Source organism: Terrapene carolina, unplaced genomic scaffold (assembly GCF_002925995.2).
Source record: "Terrapene carolina triunguis isolate 2854851 unplaced genomic scaffold, T_m_triunguis-2.0 Scaffold136, whole genome shotgun sequence".
NCBI lineage: Eukaryota > Metazoa > Chordata > Testudines > Emydidae > Terrapene > Terrapene triunguis.
The window spans coordinates 7,829,007-7,850,490 of record NW_020664487.1 but is presented as its reverse complement, the minus strand read 5'-3'; the positions used below and the strand labels follow the sequence as shown (position 1 = coordinate 7,850,490).

The window sequence follows — 21,484 nt, the reverse complement described above, 5'->3', positions numbered from 1 at the left end:
TAACAGTGTGTCAGCGAGTCATGGTTAACGCTGTTGTTCCAACCGGTTTTTAACTATAACCAGGTGACATGATGGGAAACACAATGGTCCCTTTCTGTGCTGACAGCTGAGTTGTGTTTGCCATGTGTCTGCTACCGTGACTCCTCCAACACAACCTAATTTTCTAGTGGTGACCAGCTCTGGGAGAAAGAGTTCTCTCTTAACCCCCCTGCATGTGATGTGGCTTTTCAGAGGGCAGCTAGAAAAGCCTTGGAAAATTCACCTCAGCATTACCTGCTCGTGTAGATTATCACCTTCCTAGCCAGGTGACTGTTTCTGGGCAGGTCTCGGGATTCTTAGAACAAGTCTGGCCAGAAAGTGGTACCCAAAGGTACATGAGAGATGTTACTGGAGAGAGCATTCATACGGCGTTATGCTAGAACATGGCAGAGGAGGCCGGTAGGGGGACTGTGGATGCTGGGCCGGATGAGAACATACACAGGACCCCTGGAAAGGGCACAAGCGGTGTGGCTGGGTCTGCCACTAAATGATCACTCACATGGCTTGTCATTAGGCATATCCCAGGAAGAAGGAATGTGCCTCTCGTTACTGTTATTAGCAGCAGGATGATATACCGGTGCACATGGCTTCATGCTCAGATAGACTAGCCTTCAGGTTTGGTAGCAGCAGCAAAGGCGGGCTGGAGATGCCAGGAAATCTGAGTTAGGGAGAATTCATCAGTGGCACAGCCTGGTCCGCACTCTCCTGCTCAGAAAGCTGCTCATGCGTCCTTAGGGGCCAGCACTGCTGTCAGGATTCCGTGGTTCCCAGCACAGGGCTGGGCATGCAGGGAGCCAGGGGCCTCCAGGAGTTCAGAGAAAACAGTGCTAATGACCCCGGTGTGTGGCCCTGCCCATACCTCACTCGTGTCAATGATCCATTTCAGTAGGCTAAGCAGCAATTGGAACGTGATGACGCAGCACAGGAAAAGGGCTGGTTTATAAATATCTGCTCAGCATCATGACCAAGCTACAACAGCTTCTACCTCCACTGGTGCTGGGAGTTCCTGGTAGGGTGCTGCTGCTGCTGGGGTGATGTGTCTGGCCAAGGCGCAGGGATAACGTTAGACCCATCTGCACATGCCAAAAGAGACGTTCAGAGCAATGGGATGGAAGACAATGGGGAAATCACCTTCTCTGAGCGAGGAGTACAGCCCCCCCCCCCCGTTACTGAGGCCCCTCCCTTAGGTACAACCTCCTCCAGAGCACGGCCTCCAATAATCGCTCTGTGGCTGGGTGGGGCAAGGGACTGACAGAGGTCGATGGAATGCCAAGAAGGGCTTGGCCGTTGTCTCTCATGGCTGTGGAATGGGGCCATTCTCCATCATGAGAGGAAGGATGTGGTGAGAGCCTTAATCTAGGGCTCCTCCTGTGTGATGTCAGACCAGTCACTTAGGCCTAGATCTTCAAAGGTATTTAGGCACCCGCTTTCCATTGATTTCAATGGGTGTTAGGTGCCTACATAACTTTGAGGATCAGGGTCTCAGTCTTTGTGTGCCTTGGTTTCCCACCTGTACAATGGGGATAACAACATCTTCCTACCTCACAGGGGTGTTGAGGGATCAGTACTTTAAAGATTGTGAGGTGCTCAGATTGTAGGTGATGGGGGCCTGATAAATACCATAGATAGATCATTGTCAGCAGAATTAATTCCGTATTTCTAATGGGTTTGTTAGTTTAACAGAATACTTGTCTTAAACACACTGCCTGTTCAGACCAACTGAGATGAAAGCACCGTGTTCTTCCAGATTATATTCCACAGGCATTTTTGACACATTACGCCTTCTAATGATGATTTCAGTCCCTCAGTAAGGCGTTGTCTACACTACACAGCTTTTAGCGACATGGCCGTCTCGCTAAAAGTGTAAATGCTGTTTGTCGGCACTTTTGCCGACAAAATACTTCCACCCTCTACGAGCGGGGTTCGCGTTGTCGACAGGAGAGTGCCCCTGCCGACAACGAGCCGTTTACACTGCCACTTGCCGCGCGCAAAACTTTTGTCTTTCGGGGGGGCTTTTTTAAGCACCTGTAAACGACAAAAGTTTTGTCATTCAATTGGCAGTGTAGACAAAGCCTAAAAGTGATTCCATTTGTTAGCCTATTTTGTAAGCTCCTTGGGACAGACACTACATACTTCTCTGCATCTTCTACAGCTCCAGCTACACCATGCTTAACAAATGCTAAGCGATAAAAATTAAAAGGAAAATCCCACCATTTGCAATTAGCAGATACATTTCTAATCGGAGAATGATGATGCAGCAGCTTTGCTGTCAAACACAGATGGGATGACAAAGCAGTTGACTTGTGATTTAGCAGCTTGTGGGGTTCTTCCATCTAATGAGATCAGTCACTCCCCACCTTGTGTATCCTGATCACTAATTAGCCTGGGGATTTAACCAATGTGCACCATCAAAGTGCTGCTTAACGGTCCTAAAATAATTGAAGATGATCACTTTTGGCATCCTTCCAGGAACTTCAGGGCAGACTGCTAGTGCTTCAATTATTTTGGATCATGCCAGGTTTTAGCACAGAAGCTCCAGGAAAAATAGGGAAATGGCTTACGGACCAGGAGTTGCAGCAAATAGTCAAGTTCAGCCTGTCCACGTGGCTGTGTGATGAATTCATATGCACGTGTGCCTTGATTTTCTGGGGGGGGATTAGAGAGTTCAGAGACCCTGACAATTCTGAGCTTCATTTTTCTTTGATGTACTTGGGCTTTGACTGTGAGCTGGCCAATGGCAGGTCAACCAGATATAGGGACGATGGGATTCTTTCAGCACGGGCACATGCTACAGCAGCCTAAAGCGTCAGGCTTCCAGCTTGCCGCAAACCCTTGCAGGGCTAGATGGGTTCTCTGCCTGTGTTTGTTCTGGTTTTTGTATCACGCGGCATTCCCCCAGCTCCTATTTACATATACTTGGGTGAACTTCTTACCTTTCCTGCGTTTCACTTTCAGACTTCACTACCAACCTTCTAAGTCCCATTGCTATGGCTTAGCGTGGCCTAGTTATTGCTTCATGAGCCCTTTTCATTTACCATGTAAGGGCCAGGGCTTCAAATGGTTTCAGCGCCCAGCAGAGCTCATTGTTCTCAGTGGGAGCTGAGCGCTTTTGAAAATCTGGCCCCTAACCTTGTTATGTGTCTTCTGTCTGATTTGATATGGCATGAAGGCCTAACTTGCAGAAGTGCTGCTCACCCACAACTCCTGCTGGTGTCAGTGGGAGCTGCGGGCACTCAGCTCCCATGAAGATCAAACCCTGCGGCTACATCTACACTGCAACAACAGACCAGCGGCATGGCGTCTCAGAGCTCGGGTCAACTGACTTGGGCTCGTAGGGCTTGGGCTACCCGGCTAAAAACAGCCCTTTGGGCTCAGGCTGGATTCTGGGCTCAAACCCGGTGAAGGGGGGCGGGGAGGGTCTCAGAGCCCAGGCTCCAGTCTGAGCCCAAATGTCTACAGTGCTATTTTTAGCCCTGCCTGCAGCCCAAGCCCTGCGAGCCTGAGTCAATTGACCTGAGCTCTGAAACTCGGAGACTTTGGGTCTTTTATTGCAATGTAGTTGTATTCTGAGTCTCTCTGTATTGTTATCCTTGGCTAAGCATGTGTTACCAAGAGCGCAGTTTACCCATCACACACGTATCCTCTTATTCACACATGAGCTGTTGAAATAATCTGTTTTTCTGTTATTGGACCACAAGCAGTAAATCCACGTTAGGTTTCTCAAGATGGTTGGATTTAAACCAGGAGCAGTTTTAAGGAATACAGAGTATGTAAAATGGATGTGTTTAGCTGGAGGCTGATCCAGAGTCCATAGACGGCAGTGAAAGGACTCCCAGTGACTTCTGTGAGCTTTTGTTCTTTTGTTAGTTTTTCAATCCAGCTCAGGTACATTTTATTTGATTTTAGGTATTTAACATTAATGCACAATGATATCTCTAAAAATATGAGTGAATATCTCTTTAAAATATTAGTTTTAAAATTTACAACTTGGACATAAAATAGCTAGATGATTGTTTTATTAAAATGGGATCGAACTCCTTCTCTCTTACTGCTGTTTACTGGTTTCTTTCACAGCCTATGAATATTATCCCAGAAATATTAAAAAAGACTTCTAAGTATAAGATCTGAGTTAGATTCCATTCCTAATTTGCCTAGTGTGTCATGGAAATACACCCCCTATTCCTCTTTTTAAATATGTCGTTCAGTAAATACAATGACATTAATGAAGAGTTGACTGCCCCTTTTATCTCTTAAACCTCATCTCACATACTGCTGCTCCTCCTAGATCAGCTAACTTCAAGAATTTCACCTTTATCCAGCTGAATGAAGAATTTTCGAGAGGGAAAGGATTAGACATAGGTGCTCGCATTTGGAAAGGAAACAACGTCGTTCTCTTTTTTTGTGATGTAGATATATACTTCACTGCTGAATTCCTGAACACCTGTAGATTGAACACACAGCCAGGTATGGCTACCCAGGGCATTTACTCCTTTAAACAGACTTCTCTTTATTGTGTAATAACCTTCACTAACGCGTTCCTTCTTTCAGGTGGGTAAGCAAGCTCTAGTAAGGCATTCTTAACATTCAGCTCAACTAAGAGTAAAGACCTATATTGCTGATTGTCACATTTTAGATAGAGTGAAAAGAAAAACAAATTGTCAGCTTCCACTATGATTGAATTCCTTGCCTTTGTCACCTTGTTTTCTGGGGCCCATCTGGGTCATTTTGTCAAACTACATCCGCATGTTCACATTCTCCATCCAAACCACAACACTCTGAGACTGTGGGCCTTATCTAAAACCCAGGGAAGGCAATGGAAGCCTTTCTATAGACTTGAATGGCATTTGGATCAAGCCCTAAGTCTGTTTCCAGCATCACAGAGAAGCACAAGTTTAATCTAGTTTTAGAGCATCAAACAACTTTATCGGTAATAACTTTCTTTTTTAATCCATTGTGATTTCTAGGGAAGAAAGTATTTTACCCAGTTCTTTTCAGCCAGTATAACCCAGGTATAATTTACGGGCACCATGGTTCCATCCCATCCTTAGAACAGCAGCTGGTAAGTAACTGGCTCTAAAAATGCATGCTTTGAACCGTGCATAAAACTTCCCCTTCAGGAAGACGTCTGTGCTTGCGAATAGAATTTCACCATCTCGGGTCCATTGAGATGCGGTATGCAGAATACGTAATTTATTGTGTCCAGCGCGTTCTGTGGTAATGTTTCACACTCTAGCAGCTTAGCGAACAGCTTTATCTTAAAGCATATTTGATATTTACATTTGTAAATTAAGAATTTAAATGTAGGCTGTTTGTCTGCCAGAAGCGACATTATGTTGACCAGATTCCACTTCAGGGAGTGTACAGCTCTGGGGCTAATGAACCCCTTCATTTTCTTAGCTTCCTCATCTGTCTAAGGTAACAAGACTGTTTCTCTACCTTGTGTTTTGGGAGGCCAAATGATGTCCATAAAGAGTTTGGAGCTCATTGGACTGATGGTGCAGGAAGGTAATTAATCATTGGAACAGACTCCCACAGGCTGTAGTGTGGATTCTCCATCACTTGAGGTTTAAGTTGAAATTGGATGTCTTTCTAAAAGCTAGGCTCTAGCTCAGGGGTCAGCAACCTGCGGCATACGTGCCAAAGGCAGCATGATTTTTAGTGGCACTCTGCTGCCAGCCGGGGTCCTGGCCGCCGGCCCTGCTCAGCCCGCTGCCGGCCTGGATTATGGAACCCCAGACTAGCAGCGGGATGAGCCACTCAGCCCACTGCCGATCTGGGGTTCCGGCCACCGGCCCCTTGCCAGCCGGGGTCCCAGCCGCCGGCCCCGCTCAGCCCACTGCTGGCCTGGATGGATGGAACCTGGGCCGGCAGCAGGCTGAGCGGGGTCGGCGGCTGCCGGTCTGGGGTTCCGTCCGCCGCCCGTGCTGCCAGTCTGGCACGCAAAACCTTTTACTTGCACGCGAAACCTTAAATTAAGGAAGACTTGGCACACCACTTCTCAAAGGTTGCCGACCCCTGATCTAGCTCAACCCCAAGGTGTTGGACTCAGTGCAACAATGGCTGGGTGAGGCTGGGTGCTATGCAGGAGGTCAGACTAGATATGATCCTTATGGTCCCTTTTCGCCTTAAAATGTATGGGCCAGAACATCCACAGGTGTGAATCGTTGTAGCCCCATTGACTTCATTCCAGCCTCAGGCATGAATACGGACAAAGAGTTGCTATTTGAAAGTGCTGAAGTGAGGCCTGCAGTGTGAGTTAAGGCCAGGCGTCTCTGGCGGGCCAGAGGGAAGATAAGTTGGGGAGGAGTCAGAGTGACTCCCCTCTCCAGAGAAGTTACTTTGCTTTGCAGCACTGGTCTGGAAGCAGACAGCAGAGGTCCAGCTCCTTCACGCTCTTGCTCTGTCACGTGCTGATGTTCTAGAAGGTGCTTGAGAAGTTGCTCCATTTACAGCACACAGTCACTGCACTCCTGTTTCTCCCTAAAGATCCTGCTCATCCGACTGGATCTCCACCCTTGGGCCCACACACATGCGCCCTGGCCTAAGGCGACCCCTGGAGCTCGTAAACTCAGAGCTGTAGAATCCAGGAATTAACAAGCCTTGTGGCTTTAGCTAGGTTCTCCTCTGCTCAGGTCCGTTCTGACCACAGCCGGTAAAGAGGCCTCCAGTGCTTGCCAGAACTCATTCCACCTCTGTGTCAGGGTTCAGTGTAACCCCCCCCCCGGTGCCCCTCCCATACAGGAATTGTTTGAAGTGTCATATCAGTAAGGGCCCAACAAGAGCTATAAGGTGGGATTTTGAAAAGGGCCAAAAGGCCAGATTTGCGAAGGCATGTAGGCATTGCTGCACTCAGCGTTGCAATGGCTAACGGATTTAGATGCCTCGTTCTCATTTTCAAAAGTGATTTATGCACTCACAAGCCTAAATCCCATCAACTGCCAATGAGACTTTGGCTCTTTGGTGCCTAAATCCCATTTGGAAAATGTTAGGCTCCTAAATACATTAGGCACTGCACTGCAGCAACACCTTTACAAATCTGGGCTAAGTAACCGAGGCGCACACGCCCCATTGACTTTGCCTTTTGAAAACTCCATCCCAGGCGTTTTAAAATCCTTTCCTGCTATTACCAGACATACCCTGTCTGAGACATTCTGAAGTGGCTGGCCATATCCAGCTCAGATAGAATCAGGAGACGCTCCTATCAGATGAGGGGGGAAAACTACAAAATAGGGCTTGTTTACAAAGCAGATGATTTGTATGATGAACAGGAAAAAGCTTTTTCCTCATTTACAGTGGGATCAGTGAACAGACAACAGAGTCGTGAAACTATTCCGTGTGAAATATCCTCTGTGTTGTCAAAATGAGAGCTTGGAAAATCCGTTGAACTGTTTATTCCAAACAAAACCTTTCCTGATGCCACCACTGCATTCACACTAGTTCTTACTGTTCTGCTGCAGCCTGGCCCGAGAACCCCAAGCTTGTCAACAGTTTGTATAGGAAAGGAAACAAAACTGTCATTGTAAAACTAAAGTTAAACCCCACTGTTCGCTTTGTCAGGACTGCTCAAATATTTATAGCTGACATCAGAATTGTGCAATGTGATGCCTGCCTCAGAGAAGCATCTTGCTATAAAGAAGAGACATTGCCAATATCATTTTTATTTAGTTAATCATATTTTCATTCCAGATTTCTTCCTGGGCAAATGGCCAGGTCAGTGCCATTAAAACGAGAACGCTGTTGGCCGCCTACCGTGCTGCTTGCGCAGCTGAGAAGTAGCCCTCAAAAAGCTTTGAAAGAAATTGATTTGTGCTGTAGCGGCTAGTTCTAATGGGAAATTATAGTGCTAATGCATACAAATAACTTGCTGTAAAGCCACTGCTATGGCGATTTCCTGTTCCAATGCAGGCTTGTAACAGATGGCTTCTTAGTGCCTATTAATGGGTTTGCAGTTTATGGCTATTAAAGGGGAAGAAGAAATGAGATCAGAGATGGATGCAGTAGTGGCAGAAAAGCAAAAGGAGCAGGACTGAAATAAGAAAAGGCTAGTACTGAAAATGGAGACATGAAAAGAACCAGAAGGGTGGTCAGTGGGCTACAGTGGGGCTTGCAATCAGGGGTGAATTCCCAGCTCTGTCACAGACATGTGTAACCTTGGGCAAGGCACTTAGGTCAAAATTTTCAAAAATAGGTGCCTAATGCCAGGACCCAACACCCATATTTAGGTGGCCAAGTAGGTGGCCTGATTTTTCAATAGTACTGAGCACCTGGCAGCTCTGCTTGAAGTCAGGGGGCGCTGCTGGATGCTCAGCACTTGAGAAAATCAGGCTACTTACTTAGACACCGCAATACAAACTTAGGCCCATAACTTTAGATCCCTATTTTTGGAGATCTTGGTCTTCACCTCGCTGTGCCTCAGTTTGTCATCTGTAAAATCAGGACAATGGCACCTCCGTTGTCTGTCTCATCAATGTAGACGGTTAGCTCCTTGGGGGCTGTGTATTACTACGTGTCGGTACAGCGCCTAGCACCATAACACCCTGAACTTGGTTAGCTCCTGTGGTCCCTGTTGTATTTCAAATAATACTTCACTCTCACAGGCTCTCCTAATTTTTTATGTCAATTTGTAGGAGGTTTTAAGTCATTTTGTTCCGCCAGCCAAATTGCATCTGTAAACAGTGTCACATTAGTTCTGAGTCATTTTAGAAGAGCCCTGAAGTCATTTTGCTAGTGCAGCACTCTTGTAAACGGTAATCAAAAGGGGCCACCAACCTGTCCCATGCATGAGACTGGCTCACTTGATGATGTATGAATACATCCCCAAGAAAGATTCAGATCCTGTGGAAAATAAGCTGTCATTTAGAATAACAACCTTCCTGGTTATGAAAATAATCTTCAGAAGGTGACTGTTATGATGCAATGTTTTCCTGAGTCTGCAGACAGCCAGCCTGCAGTTAATTTTAGCAGAAACTTTCAGCGGAAGTCTGCCACTATTGAAGTCAGTTAGAGCTGGGTCAGGCCCTTATCCACTGATAGGGTATAATGCAGTATGGGATAAAAGAAAGTGAGGTGGCTGTCCCCATTCCTAGCCACCCTGTAGGGGTGTCCCTCTTTTGCTCAGGTTATAAATTCTACTGCTCTGATATAAATGTTCCTTTCCCCCCCAGGTTATAAAAAAGGAAACTGGATTCTGGAGAGACTTTGGCTTTGGAATGACATGTCAGTACAGGTCTGATTTTATCAACATAGGTAAGAACATGCACTTAACTCAACCTGCTTTAGAGATGCTGGCTCAGATTCTCTTCCCCAGTGCAGCCCCTTTGTGCAGGGCCGGTCGACAACATTTTGGCACCTGAGGCGGGGAGCTCAAATGACGCCCCCATGTCCCTTCGCTTGGGCCAAAACTTTGAAAGGTCTCAATTCTGCCTTCTTCCTGTTCTACTCCTCTCATGGTACTGCTCTGCTACCTACCCCAATAAAGGAGAACTAACAACTTAAAATGCCTTGTTCAAAAATTTTAAGTAACACATTTGCTGTTCAGGCGTTTGAAAGTTAACTTTTCTTGTCTGCATAGTAAACACTGGCATTTTTAGCTGTTTGAATAATCAAAGTGGTGCTTTCCGTGCCTTCTTGGTTGCAAAGATTTGAACTGCTTCCTGATGAAGGTCCACAGTCTGGGCCAGCTCATGCTCTGTTGAGATGGTTGCAAGGCCGACCAGCCTCTCCTGTGTCATTGTGGAGCGTAGATGTGTTTTTATTAACTTCAGCGTGGAGAAGCTGCGTTCTCCAGTGGCAACTGTTACAGGAAGTGTTAGAAGTATGCGCAGAGCAACAAAAGCATTTGGAAAGAGGGTGGTCATCTTATTTGTGCACATATATTCCAGAACAGCCTTTGGAGTTGATCCTGCTGAAATGTATTTTGAAAGGGCTTTCAGTTCATCACCTAAATCACTCGCATCAATATCGCGCATGTCATCAGGTGTCAACACTGTCTCTAGTGCCCTGCATTGCTGGTGTAGGACTTCTTCAGGTATAGTGAGGAGTTTTGGAATATCATGCAACATCCCAAATATACTGCTGTGTTCCTTGAGCTGCATGAAACGTTCTTCAACTGACTGTATTGCACAATGTAGCACCTGGTTAAAGAATTCCACTTTGAATTGTAGTTTGGGGTCTCTTATGGGATTATCCCATGCCTCGTAATCAAAATGTCTTCTTCTTCAGTGACTCTTGTATTCTTGAATGGGTGTGAAGTTCCTCTGCCAACTTCTGTGCACTCTTCAGAATGTTTTGAAATCCCTCATCTGACCGGTAAGACTGTAGGTATGACTGCTTTGTCCGGTTATCATAGAATCACAGAATATCAGGGTTGGAAGGGACCTCAGGAGGTCATCTAGTCCAACCCCCTGCTCAAAGCAGGACCAATCCCCAGACAGATTTTTTCCCCAGATCCCTAAATGGCCCCCTCAAGGATTGAACTCGGATTTAGCAGGCCAATGCTCAAACCACTGAGCGATCCCTCCCCCCCAAAATCAAGGAGGGTACTGAAGAGCTGCCTCTTGAAGTTCTTGGGGGATTCCACAGGGGGAAATGATCCCCCCTATACCTGCGCAGGGACTTGAATCCTGGACCCCTCCTCCCCCCCAAAAAAGGTCATTGAGTCCAGCCCCCTGTCTTCACTAGCACTAGTTGTTCCATTGCTCCAGATATATCAAGGTCAACACCTTGGAGTCTCTTGCTTACAACATTTATTTCAAACAGCATGTCATGCCACAACACTAAGCCACACAGAAATTTGAAGTTATGTATGTTTCTGGTGATTCCATTTCCCTCAGCCACTGTTCTTCTATGAACAGTTCCTGTCATAGCATTATCCTCCATAATGGCAACTATGGAATCCTCTATCTTCCCAATTTGGTGTTTGATAGGCTTTATCGCCTCCACTCGACTTTCCCATCATGTGGCACTCAGTGGTTTCAGAGTCGGAGAGGATATTCCCAGATGTTGCTTCAAAATTTGCCATCGATGAGTTGATGCAGAGAAAAATACATAGATGCTTTGAATTACATTAAAAAATTCGACAGAGTCCTGTGGCACCTTATAGACTAACAGAAGTATTGGAGCATAAGCTTTCGTGGGTGAATACCCACTTCGTCAGACGCATTAAAAAATTCAGCACTCTCACTAGAAGCTGATGCTGCATCACTGACCACCAAGTTCAATGAATGAGAACTGCATGGGACAAAAAAAGCTCGAGGGTTTAACTCTCGGATCTGTGTCTGCACTCCTCTGTTCTTTCCTCTCATGTTGGCACCATTATCGTAGTCCTGACCTCTCATGTCAGCTATCGCAATTCCCGTATCTTCCAGCTTTTTAAGAAGCACATTTGTCATACCAGCTCCTGTAGTATCATCAATGTCAATAAATTCTAGAAAATGCTCTCTGACAGTCACCATTGCAGGGACATTTTCACTAAGGTCTGTTGTTGTTACAAAACGTACCATTAAAGTCATTTGTTCCGTATGGCTGATGTGCAGTCAGGTGTGCAGTCCAGACTAACAGAGTAATATCTTGCTGACTTCAGATCTGCCACAATCTTCTGTTTGACTTTTGTTGCCAGTAACTGTATGATCTCATTTTGAATTGTTTTTCCAAGTGGTGTGTGTCCATTTCTTGGGTGGTGACTCTTCTTAGATGCTCCTGGAGTACAGCATCAACCTCAGCCATCAGCTCCACAATTTTAAGGAAGTTTCCATTGTTTGGCACATACAGCTGATCTGAAGTGCCACACAGTGCTAGGTTTTGGGTAGCAAGCATTCTCACAATGGCAATGAGCCTTTTCAGAACATTTTGCCAGTAAAGAGACTCTGGTGCCATTTTCTTTTGATGCTGATCATCTATAGTAGCCTTTAACCTTCGTCACATCTCAAGCTCTTTCCACCTATGGAATCATAGAATATCAGGGTTGGAAGGGACCTCAGGAGGTCATCTAGTCCAACCCCCTGCTCAAAGCAGGACCAATTCCCAACTAAATCACTGGAATGCTCTCTGGTGATTTGCTGCCTTCTCATGGCATGCCAGATTTCTTGCCAGATTTTTCCAGTCCTTTGTTCCTGTAGAACCCAATGTGGCTGGAACATTAGACTGCAACAAAAATAGTATGCAGCATTCTGGGTTTTTGAGTACATAAGCCATGGCCTCTCTACTTTGTCACCATTGGGGATTTCACACCAGTAATGTGTTGAATGGAAACTTCTATTTTCATTGTCTTTGGGGAACATGACGTTTTTCACTTGCTGTGGCCCATGCAGTACAAGGAAGTCCCTCAGGCTACTGCTCAAGTGGGTCCACAGTCCTGGATCATCTAGACTTAAGGAACTAAACTCAGCAGCAGCTATTTCTTGCGCCTCCACCACACTCTTCTCTGATCTACACTTTTCTTCAGGAATGTGCATGGTTACACCCATTTGAGATTGAGATATGGATGCTGCAGTAGCTGCCAGGTCACCTGCACTCTGACTAACTGGAAGATCAGGCATCTCCTCACCACTCACATCCTCACTGGGGCTGGAAGGCTCACCGTGAACATTTGTGTCTATGTATCTCAGGAGAGCTCCTTCCTGCTTAGATAGAAAAGCTTCCTTTGCTTTCTTTCTTTTTCTGAATGCTGCCCCAGAGGGGCGTCTTCTTCTTTCACTCATGACTGCTGTTCTGTGCCAGCTAGAGTGGCTCTCAACACTCAATTGAAGAGGACAAATAAGCAGGCTGGTAGCAGAGTCTGAGTGAGGGAAGATCTCAGCGTCTTAAGGGCCTAACTGGCTCCTACTATTTCAGTTGACTGCCTGTTCTCCTCAAGTGGGTTCAGGGAAGCAGCAGGAAACAGGAAGCTCCCTGAGAAGCTGGTGTTAATCAGTCCAGGCTCCTGGGGGTGCTGGAGAGGTACATAAGAGGCTCCTCCTCCTCTCTCGCCCTGCAGCTCCTGCTGCTTTCTGTTATTCCCTCTCACCTTTTCTCCTGCCTGCCTGTTATGTCTCTTGTGCCCTCCTTCCTCCAGCACAGCACTCCACCATCTCTGAGCATCTCGAGCAGAGAGAATACATAGGCACCCGCAGCAGACACAATTTTCTACACTCTGGGTCCTAGCGGTGGCCCCCCCGCGTGCGCGCACACACACACACACACACACACAGAGTCTGGCACCTGAGGCAGCTGCCTCAGTTTGCCTCATGGTAAGGCCAGCCCTGCCTTTGTGCCGAAATTTTGGCAGCATTTCGGCGGCGACGCCTCTCGATGACGCTGCTTCACGGCGGCATTTCGGCGGCGACACTTCTTGACGTTGCCACTTCCCGGCGGCATTTCGGAGGCTGCTTGTCTGGCGGCCACAGGGTCCTCGGCGGCTAGTGGTCCGGTGCCTGCCCCACAGAAAAGGTTGGGGACCACTGATTTACACTATTCGGGGCTAATTCAGACTGGGTATCAGAAATGTATTATGATGAAACAGCTGTTTCCAGTATAGTCCTTTTAAAATTCTCTATTTAAAATGTCCCTTGGGCCTTTGCATTTGGAAGAGCTGAGGTCAGAGTAGTTGATGGAGAAATCTCACTAGGTCAGTGGTTCCCAAACTTTAACAACCCGCGAACCCCTTTAACTAAAATGTCATCTTGCGAACCCCCTCCTAAAAATGAAATTTCCAGGTATTTTCTCCTTTACCTGAGTATAAATTATAAAAGCCGTGATCTTGGAAATATAAAATTTGTTTTTATGACATGCTTATTACACACTATTATTAATTAATCATTACAGTATTTTTATTACATTATGAAAATGGCAACATTCTTCCAAGATCTCACTTTCGTAGCTTGTATCACTTTGAATAAGCCTGTTATAAGACAAGGCTCCTATGTTTCATCAAGGAGTATCAGATGTGAAAGAGCAGGAAGGTATTTAAGAAGCCAACTCAAAGAGTTCCTCCTATACAAGCATTCAGGTCTTGAGCAGTCTAGGCAACCAACGCACGTTACAACAAAGCTTAAACTTGTTCTTCATAATAATTTTAAAAACAATACTAGCTGCCTATTTAATTTTAAAAACAGCAAAATATATCCACCTCCCTTTCCATTTCTTATAAGGAGGCTTGAAGCTTAAATCTCCTTAGTGTAATAGATGTGCTTGCTTTGATCTGCTTAGTTCTTAGAAGTCCAGGTCCCTAGGGACAGCTCTGTCCGCCATTAGGGAATTTTTCCCTGAGAACCCCCTGTAACATTTTGCGAACCCCAGTTTGGGAACCACTGCACTAGGTATATCAGAACTTCCCTCCTTGACATCTTCAAAGAGAGAGGATGAAGAAGCAGTGCCTGGGCTCGCTTCTTTCTGCACTGTTTGCAGTCAGAGCGAGCGCCCAGTGCTTGGTTAACTGGGGTGTGGGGAGAGGGATGGGTGGCTCCTGGAGAGCATGGTGAAAGCTTATAGTGAATAGAGGGACCCAGTGACTGTTCCTGGCCCTTGTGCACAGGAGTCCCCTCTCCATCAGATGGGAATTCAGATGGCGGGAAGGGTAAGGCATAGCTGGTATTTATGCCTGTGAATGGCCCATGGAGGCAGGTACCACGCAGCCTGTCAGACCATTATCTTTACCCTGCCAACCACCAGCTGCACCACTGACAAATCGTGCACCATTGACTGCAACAGCAAAACTCCCATTCGTTTCATCCCCAAAGGCACAAACTCAGCAGCAACACCTCCAGCCGGTAGCCCAGAGCTTTCCTTATAGACACCACCCAATTGCCGCCCTGTGACCAGTGCTGGTGCTGAGAGAGGAGCTGCCTACGCTGCCCTGATGGCGACCCAACTCTGATTGTGCAGGGCCTATTTCAGAGCCCAGGGCTCTCCCAGTCCTGCCACCTCTCCTAGTCTCCCATCCCAATTCATAAACCAGCGTCCGAGTGTGCTCACCTGTATACCCTGATCCTGCAGCCAGCAGGGACAGGCTCAGAGATGTTAGGGGGGTGCAGAGAGCCCCAGTCAGCCATGTCAGCGTTGCACAGGACAGTAAGCCTGGGCCACACCAGCCTCAAGCTCTCAGTCAACACTCCCCCTCCCACCCCAGGGCTGCTGTGAGTCCAGAAGGGACAAGGACAGGTGCCTCCTTCCTGCTCCCCGCCCCTCACTTTTCCCATTTCATCTTTCTTCTCTCCCCCAACCCCCAAATCGAATGGGCTACCAAGTTCCCAACAGCCGCAGGGGATGGGTGACATCAAGCCAGCAGGATGGCTGCTGCTTGGCTAGGGCTCCCCTGGAGTAGTTTATGGCCTTAGAGAATCAGGAGCCGCCAGAAACTCAAGTATCTGGAGATCCACAAGCTCTGGTTGCTCTAGACATTTCCTTCTGGTACCAAGAGCTCCTCTGCAAGCTGCCAGGAGGGCGCAGAACTGCCCGGGGGGCCTGGCTGTCAGAGTATGGTGGAGAGGGGGAGCCCTCTGCCTGCCCCAGACGCAGCCCTTCCAGAATGACCGTCTGCAACCCCGTCAGCAAGGTCAGAGCCTGAGCCGCCACCCAGGAGCAGCCGCGGAGGCAGAACTGGGAGATTCGGGGTCGATTCAGGCATTCCAATCTGCTGGCGGCTTTAGCAGCTGAGAGCAGGCACCTAAAAAAAGTGCAGGAGACTGGGGAAGAGAAGAAATAACATTAGAGTCAAAGGACTCCCTCCAGTCCCAGGCTGTTTAGTATCGGGCTTTGAGTTTGAGGAGTGTCATCTGGCCAAAGCTCTAACACACCATTACACTAAGAAGCAGCTTCCTTCCCGCCACCTGACAGCCAGCAGAACTAAATCACTCCCCTCCACCCTCCCGCACAGCTCTATCCCCCTCCTCCATACCAGCAGGGTACCCTGAAGGTCAACATACCTTGGCTAGTTCAGCCCAGGTGGGGAAGCTTGTTCACCAGCCCTGCATGGAGGATGTTCTGCCCTTGACGCCAGCAGGAGCTTTTGAAAATGAGAAATGCAAATCACAGGCCGTAATTTTTTTTTTTTTCTTGGCTTCCAACAGCTGACTTGCTTTCTGACTCTGCTTTGCTTTGTCCCGGCTTTGCAGAGGTCAAGGCTTATAAAGGAAACGCAATTGCAAGCTTAAGCTGAGCTCTCATTTAGGAAACGGAGCATGCATGTAAGTGCTGCTCGAGGCAAACACAAAGCAGTTTGGTCTGCGGTGGCAGGTCAAGGGAAACAGACGTCTACAAATGTAGGAATGTTTGGCATTTCACGCTGATTGCTGAAATTGGTCTAAATGTCAAGCCCACCAAAGCTGACAGCCACAGAGAAGAGCTGGGGTGTAATACGACCGCAGAACCCCTGTTTTATGAACTAATTGGGGACGGAGGCCTTCATAAAGCTCAAAAAGTTCATAAAATTGAACGTCTCAAAATAATAGTAGGCGCAGAGCACAAATTGCGGTGGGGTGCACGCCCTTGCTTTCTTTTTGTCCTTCAAGCCACTGCCAAGTGAATTCCAAATGTACTGGAGGCATCAGAATGTGATGGGCTGGCAACTTGCTCTTCACTGACCTCACTTTCATTATGTGATCTTTTTTCTTCTGGTCAGGAAAATGGTTCCTGTAACTGCTCATTTGTAAGACTGGTGTTGGAGGTTTTAATGTAGTTCTAGGCTTACTAGGAGGGATGAGTTTCCTGGTTGCGGTTTCCATGCAGAGACCATATATTTCTAGCATTATGTCTAATTTTCTTTGCACTAGGTGGCTTTGATCTGGACATTAAAGGCTGGGGAGGAGAAGACGTTCATCTCTACCGCAAATACCTTCACAGCAACCTTATCGTGGTCAGGACGCCTGTCCGGGGCCTCTTCCATCTCTGGCATGAAAAGCGCTGCCTGGATGAGTTGAGCCCGGAGCAGTACAAGATGTGCATGCAATCCAAAGCCATGAATGAGGCTTCTCACGGCCAGCTGGGGATGCTCGTCTTCAGGCATGAGATTGAGGCTCACCTACGCAAACAGAAAACCAGCGGCAAAAAGACATGAAGCCAAAACCCAACACTAGTTGGTCGTATTTTCAAAAAGACTGTAGCTGCTTAAAGAGAGTGCGGGAGCTGGAGCAGAAAAGCTGGAGCTGGCAGGAAAAGGAAGACAAAAGGAAATGCTTGCACTCCCTTTTCTTGCCTTCCTTAGCAGAGCTTTTGAATATGCCATTTAGCCGGCTTTCCCACACTGGCTCATGCCACGGAATTGGAGACAAAGGCAGGGCGAGACGGAAGGGGGTAGAAACCCGCACCTTGTGTTTGATACTCGTGCCCCCTAGCAAAGGGTTTGTTGCGTTTCACTGGAATATCCATGTGGGATGACAGCTGCCCTGATCCTGCAAAGACTCATGCCCATCTTTAATATACTCCAGTGGTGTTGCTCATACACGTAAGTGTTGGCAGGACCTGGCCTCGCGTGGCCTGTGTATTCAAAAGTGAGGAGCGATTTTAGGTATCCACCTTGACACACCTAAAAGGGGCCTGATTTTCAAAAAGCACAGAGCACCTGCCCTTCAAAAAACACTCTTTAAAGGTGGCTCAAATAACATCCACAATCAGTAGTCACATTTGAAAATCTGGGCCAGTCTTTAATAGTTAGAGACACATTCGCATTTAGTTTCATAGAACTAAGCGTCTAAGAAAAGGCTTTCTAGAATCTAGAAAGCTAAAGATCAAGTAAAATATGAAATTCCAAAATGCTGGAAAATGGTGTTCTACTCCACTCTGTACATTAAACCAAAAATGAAAAGCCATAGCTTGGCGCTTTCTTCAGACTAGTTTGTTACAATGTGTTCTGTTGTTCTAGAGAACTTTAAGTATCTGGGTTGGTTTGTTTTAAAGTGAACATTTTTTTGCTTGTGAGTTATTTTGTGCCGATGTAAGTTTCCTACTTCAGGCCTTACTGAGAAATAGCACAACCTTCCTGTACATTTTGAAAATGGTTTGCAGTTTAGATCATAGATCCATAAATATATCCATTTCTCTCACCAGTCAGGTCTCTATCCTGAAACTGGTTAGCAGGTTGAAATACACACCTTCTTTCTGTTGGAGACAGAGTGAAGAGAATTCACTTATCTGAAGGAGAAACACAAAATGAAGGAGAATTTTTTCTATTCCAATAGAAAAGGGAACATAATCTGCAACCCTGATTTAATGAGAGACTCGAATTAATGTATGTTGTACATAAGAATGGCCATACTGGGTCAGACCAAAGGCCCAGCTCGCCCAGTATCCTGTCTTCCGACAGTGGCCAATGCCAGGTGCCCCAGAGGGAATGAACAGAACAGGTAAATCATCAAGTGATCCATCCCCTGTCGCCCATTCCCAGCTTCTGCCAAACAGAGGCTAGGGACACCATCCCTGCCCATCCTGGCTAATAGCCATTGATGGACCTAATAGGCACCAAAATGAATGAAGGACCTCTTTATGACTTGTTTATACCAAAGTATTCAGTATAAACCAAATCTAGCATTTTACCCAATGCATAGTGGAGTTTTTTGTAAGTGATATAAGAAATATATTTCTATGAAGGATTAATTGAAGCCTCTAAGACTCAATACGCTGACAGCATTCCTAAGTGCTTCCCAGAAATTGATCTGCTTTTTAATTTTAAGAGTTTTGTTTGATAGTTGCATCCAGCACTGTTCAAAACATGTCTTATTGCTATCATAAAATATTTTCTTTTAATGCTGACTGTTGTTTCGTTCATCATTTTAGATTTTATTAACCCGCAACAGATGCAAGGGCTAGCTGTTTGCTTTCCTAGCTTGATCTCATTGTTCGATAGCTTCAGATTCTTTCAAGCCATTTGGGATACAAACTTGTATTGTCATTATTTGTGCATTTACCAGGTGGAAAGCCAAGGGAAGGAAGAATGTAAGGGTATGTCTTCACTACCCGCCGATCCGGCGGGTAGCAATCGGTCTATCGGGGATCGACTTACCGCGTCTCGTGAGGACGCGGTAAAATCGATCCCTGATCGCTCTGCCGTCGACTCCGGAAATCCACCTCGGCAAGAGGCGGCAGCGGAGTCGGCGGCAGCGGTCGGCTTTCCCCCGTCCTCACCGCCAGGTAAGCCGACCTAAAATACGCAACTTCAGCTACGGTATTCACGTAGCTGAAGTTGCGTATCTTAGGTCGGAACCCCGCTGTAGTGTAGACCTAGCCTAAGACAGCAGTGTATAATAGGGTTTATATGGACATTGTGCAGTAGGCATACTACTCACTACCTCTTTGAAAGCATTCTTTTGCAGGGGGGCCATCCTGAAAATACCCTATTGTAAGTACCTTTTTTTACTTGACATTTTGAGTTAGAGAAAGTATGCTCAGTTTTCTTTAAAACTTGGTAGAAATGAGTAATAGGTTTTGTGAGACAAGCCCTCAGAACACACACCGTGATTATAGTGTTGGCCTATTGCGTTAAAGGGACACCATTCAAATAGTTTATCCCTAGATGTGTGCTGGAGGAATATCGAATGGGAGGCTTTGGAGTCTAATGAGCTATTTTACAAAGGGGTAGCACTGTAATGCTTAGAGGAAGAATTTCAGAGACTTTTGTAGGACCTACCAAAACTGTTTGTCTAAGCATGCTAAATCGCATAACCAGTTACGTAAGACGCCCTGTTTTCAAACCTATGAAAATTATGATAGATAAATCAGTGCACCAGTAGAGGAGAAAGCAACAGGCTTATTTAAATCACACCCTTTGTACACAGCAGATGTCTCCACAGCCCCCGTAAACCGACTTGAGACTAGGTGCAGTGTCTGAGATAGTGTGCCTCAAGCTCCCGCCCCCCCCAAAATGTGATTTGCCTGACAGCCCTACCCCGCTTGTGCCCTGTGTGTAGGATGGATCTGAGCACCTTTAAGTCTTAATCCGTCCCTGCCCCTGGAGTAGTATCTTCATCCAGCCCCTTTCGCGCCATTGCAAGCAGAGCTTTAAATGACTGTGCTGTATTCCTGCTGCACCTTGGCCGCAGCAACGCTGTTTCAATCCCTCCGCTGCTCCCTGCGGTGCCCCCTTAACGCAGACGCAGCTTTGGAGAGCAATGGCACTGTATGAATGAGGAGGGAAGGAAGGCAGCCAGCATGTACGGACTGTGCTGTTCTCTGGACGTTGTGATTGATTACAGCAGCTGGAAATTGCAGCTTGCACCTCGGTAGAAGTTAGACAAAGCGAGGACAGGAGTGGGGAAGGGGGAAGAGAGAGCAGGATCCTTGTTAATTACACTCCTCCAGCATAGGACATAGAACTGGCCTCTCAGAACAAGCTACAGCGAGACACAATACATAAAGCATAGGCGCCATGGGGACAAATTGGTGGGTGCTCTGCACCCACCGGCAGCTCCTTGCCCCGCCCCCCCACCCCAGCTCGCCTCCACCTCCTCCCCTGAGTGCGCCACCAAGTCCTGCTTCTCCCCCTTCCCTCCCAGCGCTTGCACCGCGAAACAACTGTTTCACATGGCAAGCGGTGGGAGGGAGGGGAAGGGGGAGGAGGAGGAACGCGGCGCGCTCGGGGAAGAGGCGGGGCCGGGGTGGGGATTTGGGGAGGGGTCCACTAGGGGCAGGGAAGGGGCAGAGTCGGGGTGGGGCTAGGGGCGGGGCAGGGGGGCGCGAGCACCCACCGGAACCAAGGAAAGTCCACAAATAGAGCTGGAGCTGCCTGGCCTCCCTGCATAGATGCTGGCACATCCTTGGGCTCTGCAGGGGGGAAACACCACCTCAAAAACCTGGAGCAACTGCCACACTCATCCTGAGGGCTCAGCGAGGCAGCAGCGCCCCTGTATTAGACCCAGGCTTGTACCTTGCACAGAAAGACCGTGGTTATGGATACGATTTTGTCACAGTAAAATTAGGCAAAATTCACAGAACATTCATGGCAAAAATGTACAAAATCAGGGTATGGTGACGGCAACGAACAATGTGACAATTTAACAAAGTATGACAGTGTAACATTTACACAAAAGAACATTAATGCAATTGTTTTCTTTGCCCTGTCACAGTAAACTGTTCTGAGTTTATATATGCATATTGTGCAATCATTTTTCAACCAAAAAGAACGAAAAACGATATACTAAAAATCAGTTATTTTTGTTCAAGTCCCTTTTGCAAAGTGTTGCCATTTTGGTCTGACAAGTTATGCCTAGACAGCTTGTTGTTTATGCGGCGTCTGTTGTCCCCAAGCACATTTTTACAAGATGAGAAGGCGGGTTCATCACCCACGCTGTAGACTGGTACTGCTAAGCATCGCAGGGCGACTACTGACAGAGCTGGGAATCTGGCCACCGTGCTTCTCCAGAACTGGAAAAGGTCCTTGTTCCGCAATTCTTGAACGGCTCCACAGTCAGCCCGATACTCTCTCTGTGCTGGAATGTTGTCTTCGAGCAGTGATATATTTCCAAATCCTGTGAACTCACGA

At 47.0% G+C, this 21,484-nt stretch overlaps 1 protein-coding gene across 3 annotated transcripts in view; it reads left to right on the top strand.

Moving 5' to 3' along the window:
- The window catches only part of CSGALNACT1 (chondroitin sulfate N-acetylgalactosaminyltransferase 1), an 88,553-nt gene extending 70,403 nt beyond the window's left edge, over positions 1 to 18,150 (top strand). For all 3 annotated transcript variants that reach the window (XM_024214705.2, XM_024214704.1, XM_024214703.1), the window contains 4 exons: positions 4,325 to 4,503; positions 5,004 to 5,098; positions 9,204 to 9,285; positions 16,785 to 18,150. In XM_024214705.2, coding sequence (XP_024070473.1) covers positions 4,325 to 4,503; positions 5,004 to 5,098; positions 9,204 to 9,285; positions 16,785 to 17,068 — 640 coding nt within the window. In that variant the 3' untranslated portion in view covers positions 17,069 to 18,150. The remainder of the gene's footprint in view (positions 1 to 4,324; positions 4,504 to 5,003; positions 5,099 to 9,203; positions 9,286 to 16,784) is intronic.
- The last annotated feature ends 3,334 nt before the right edge of the window (positions 18,151 to 21,484 follow it).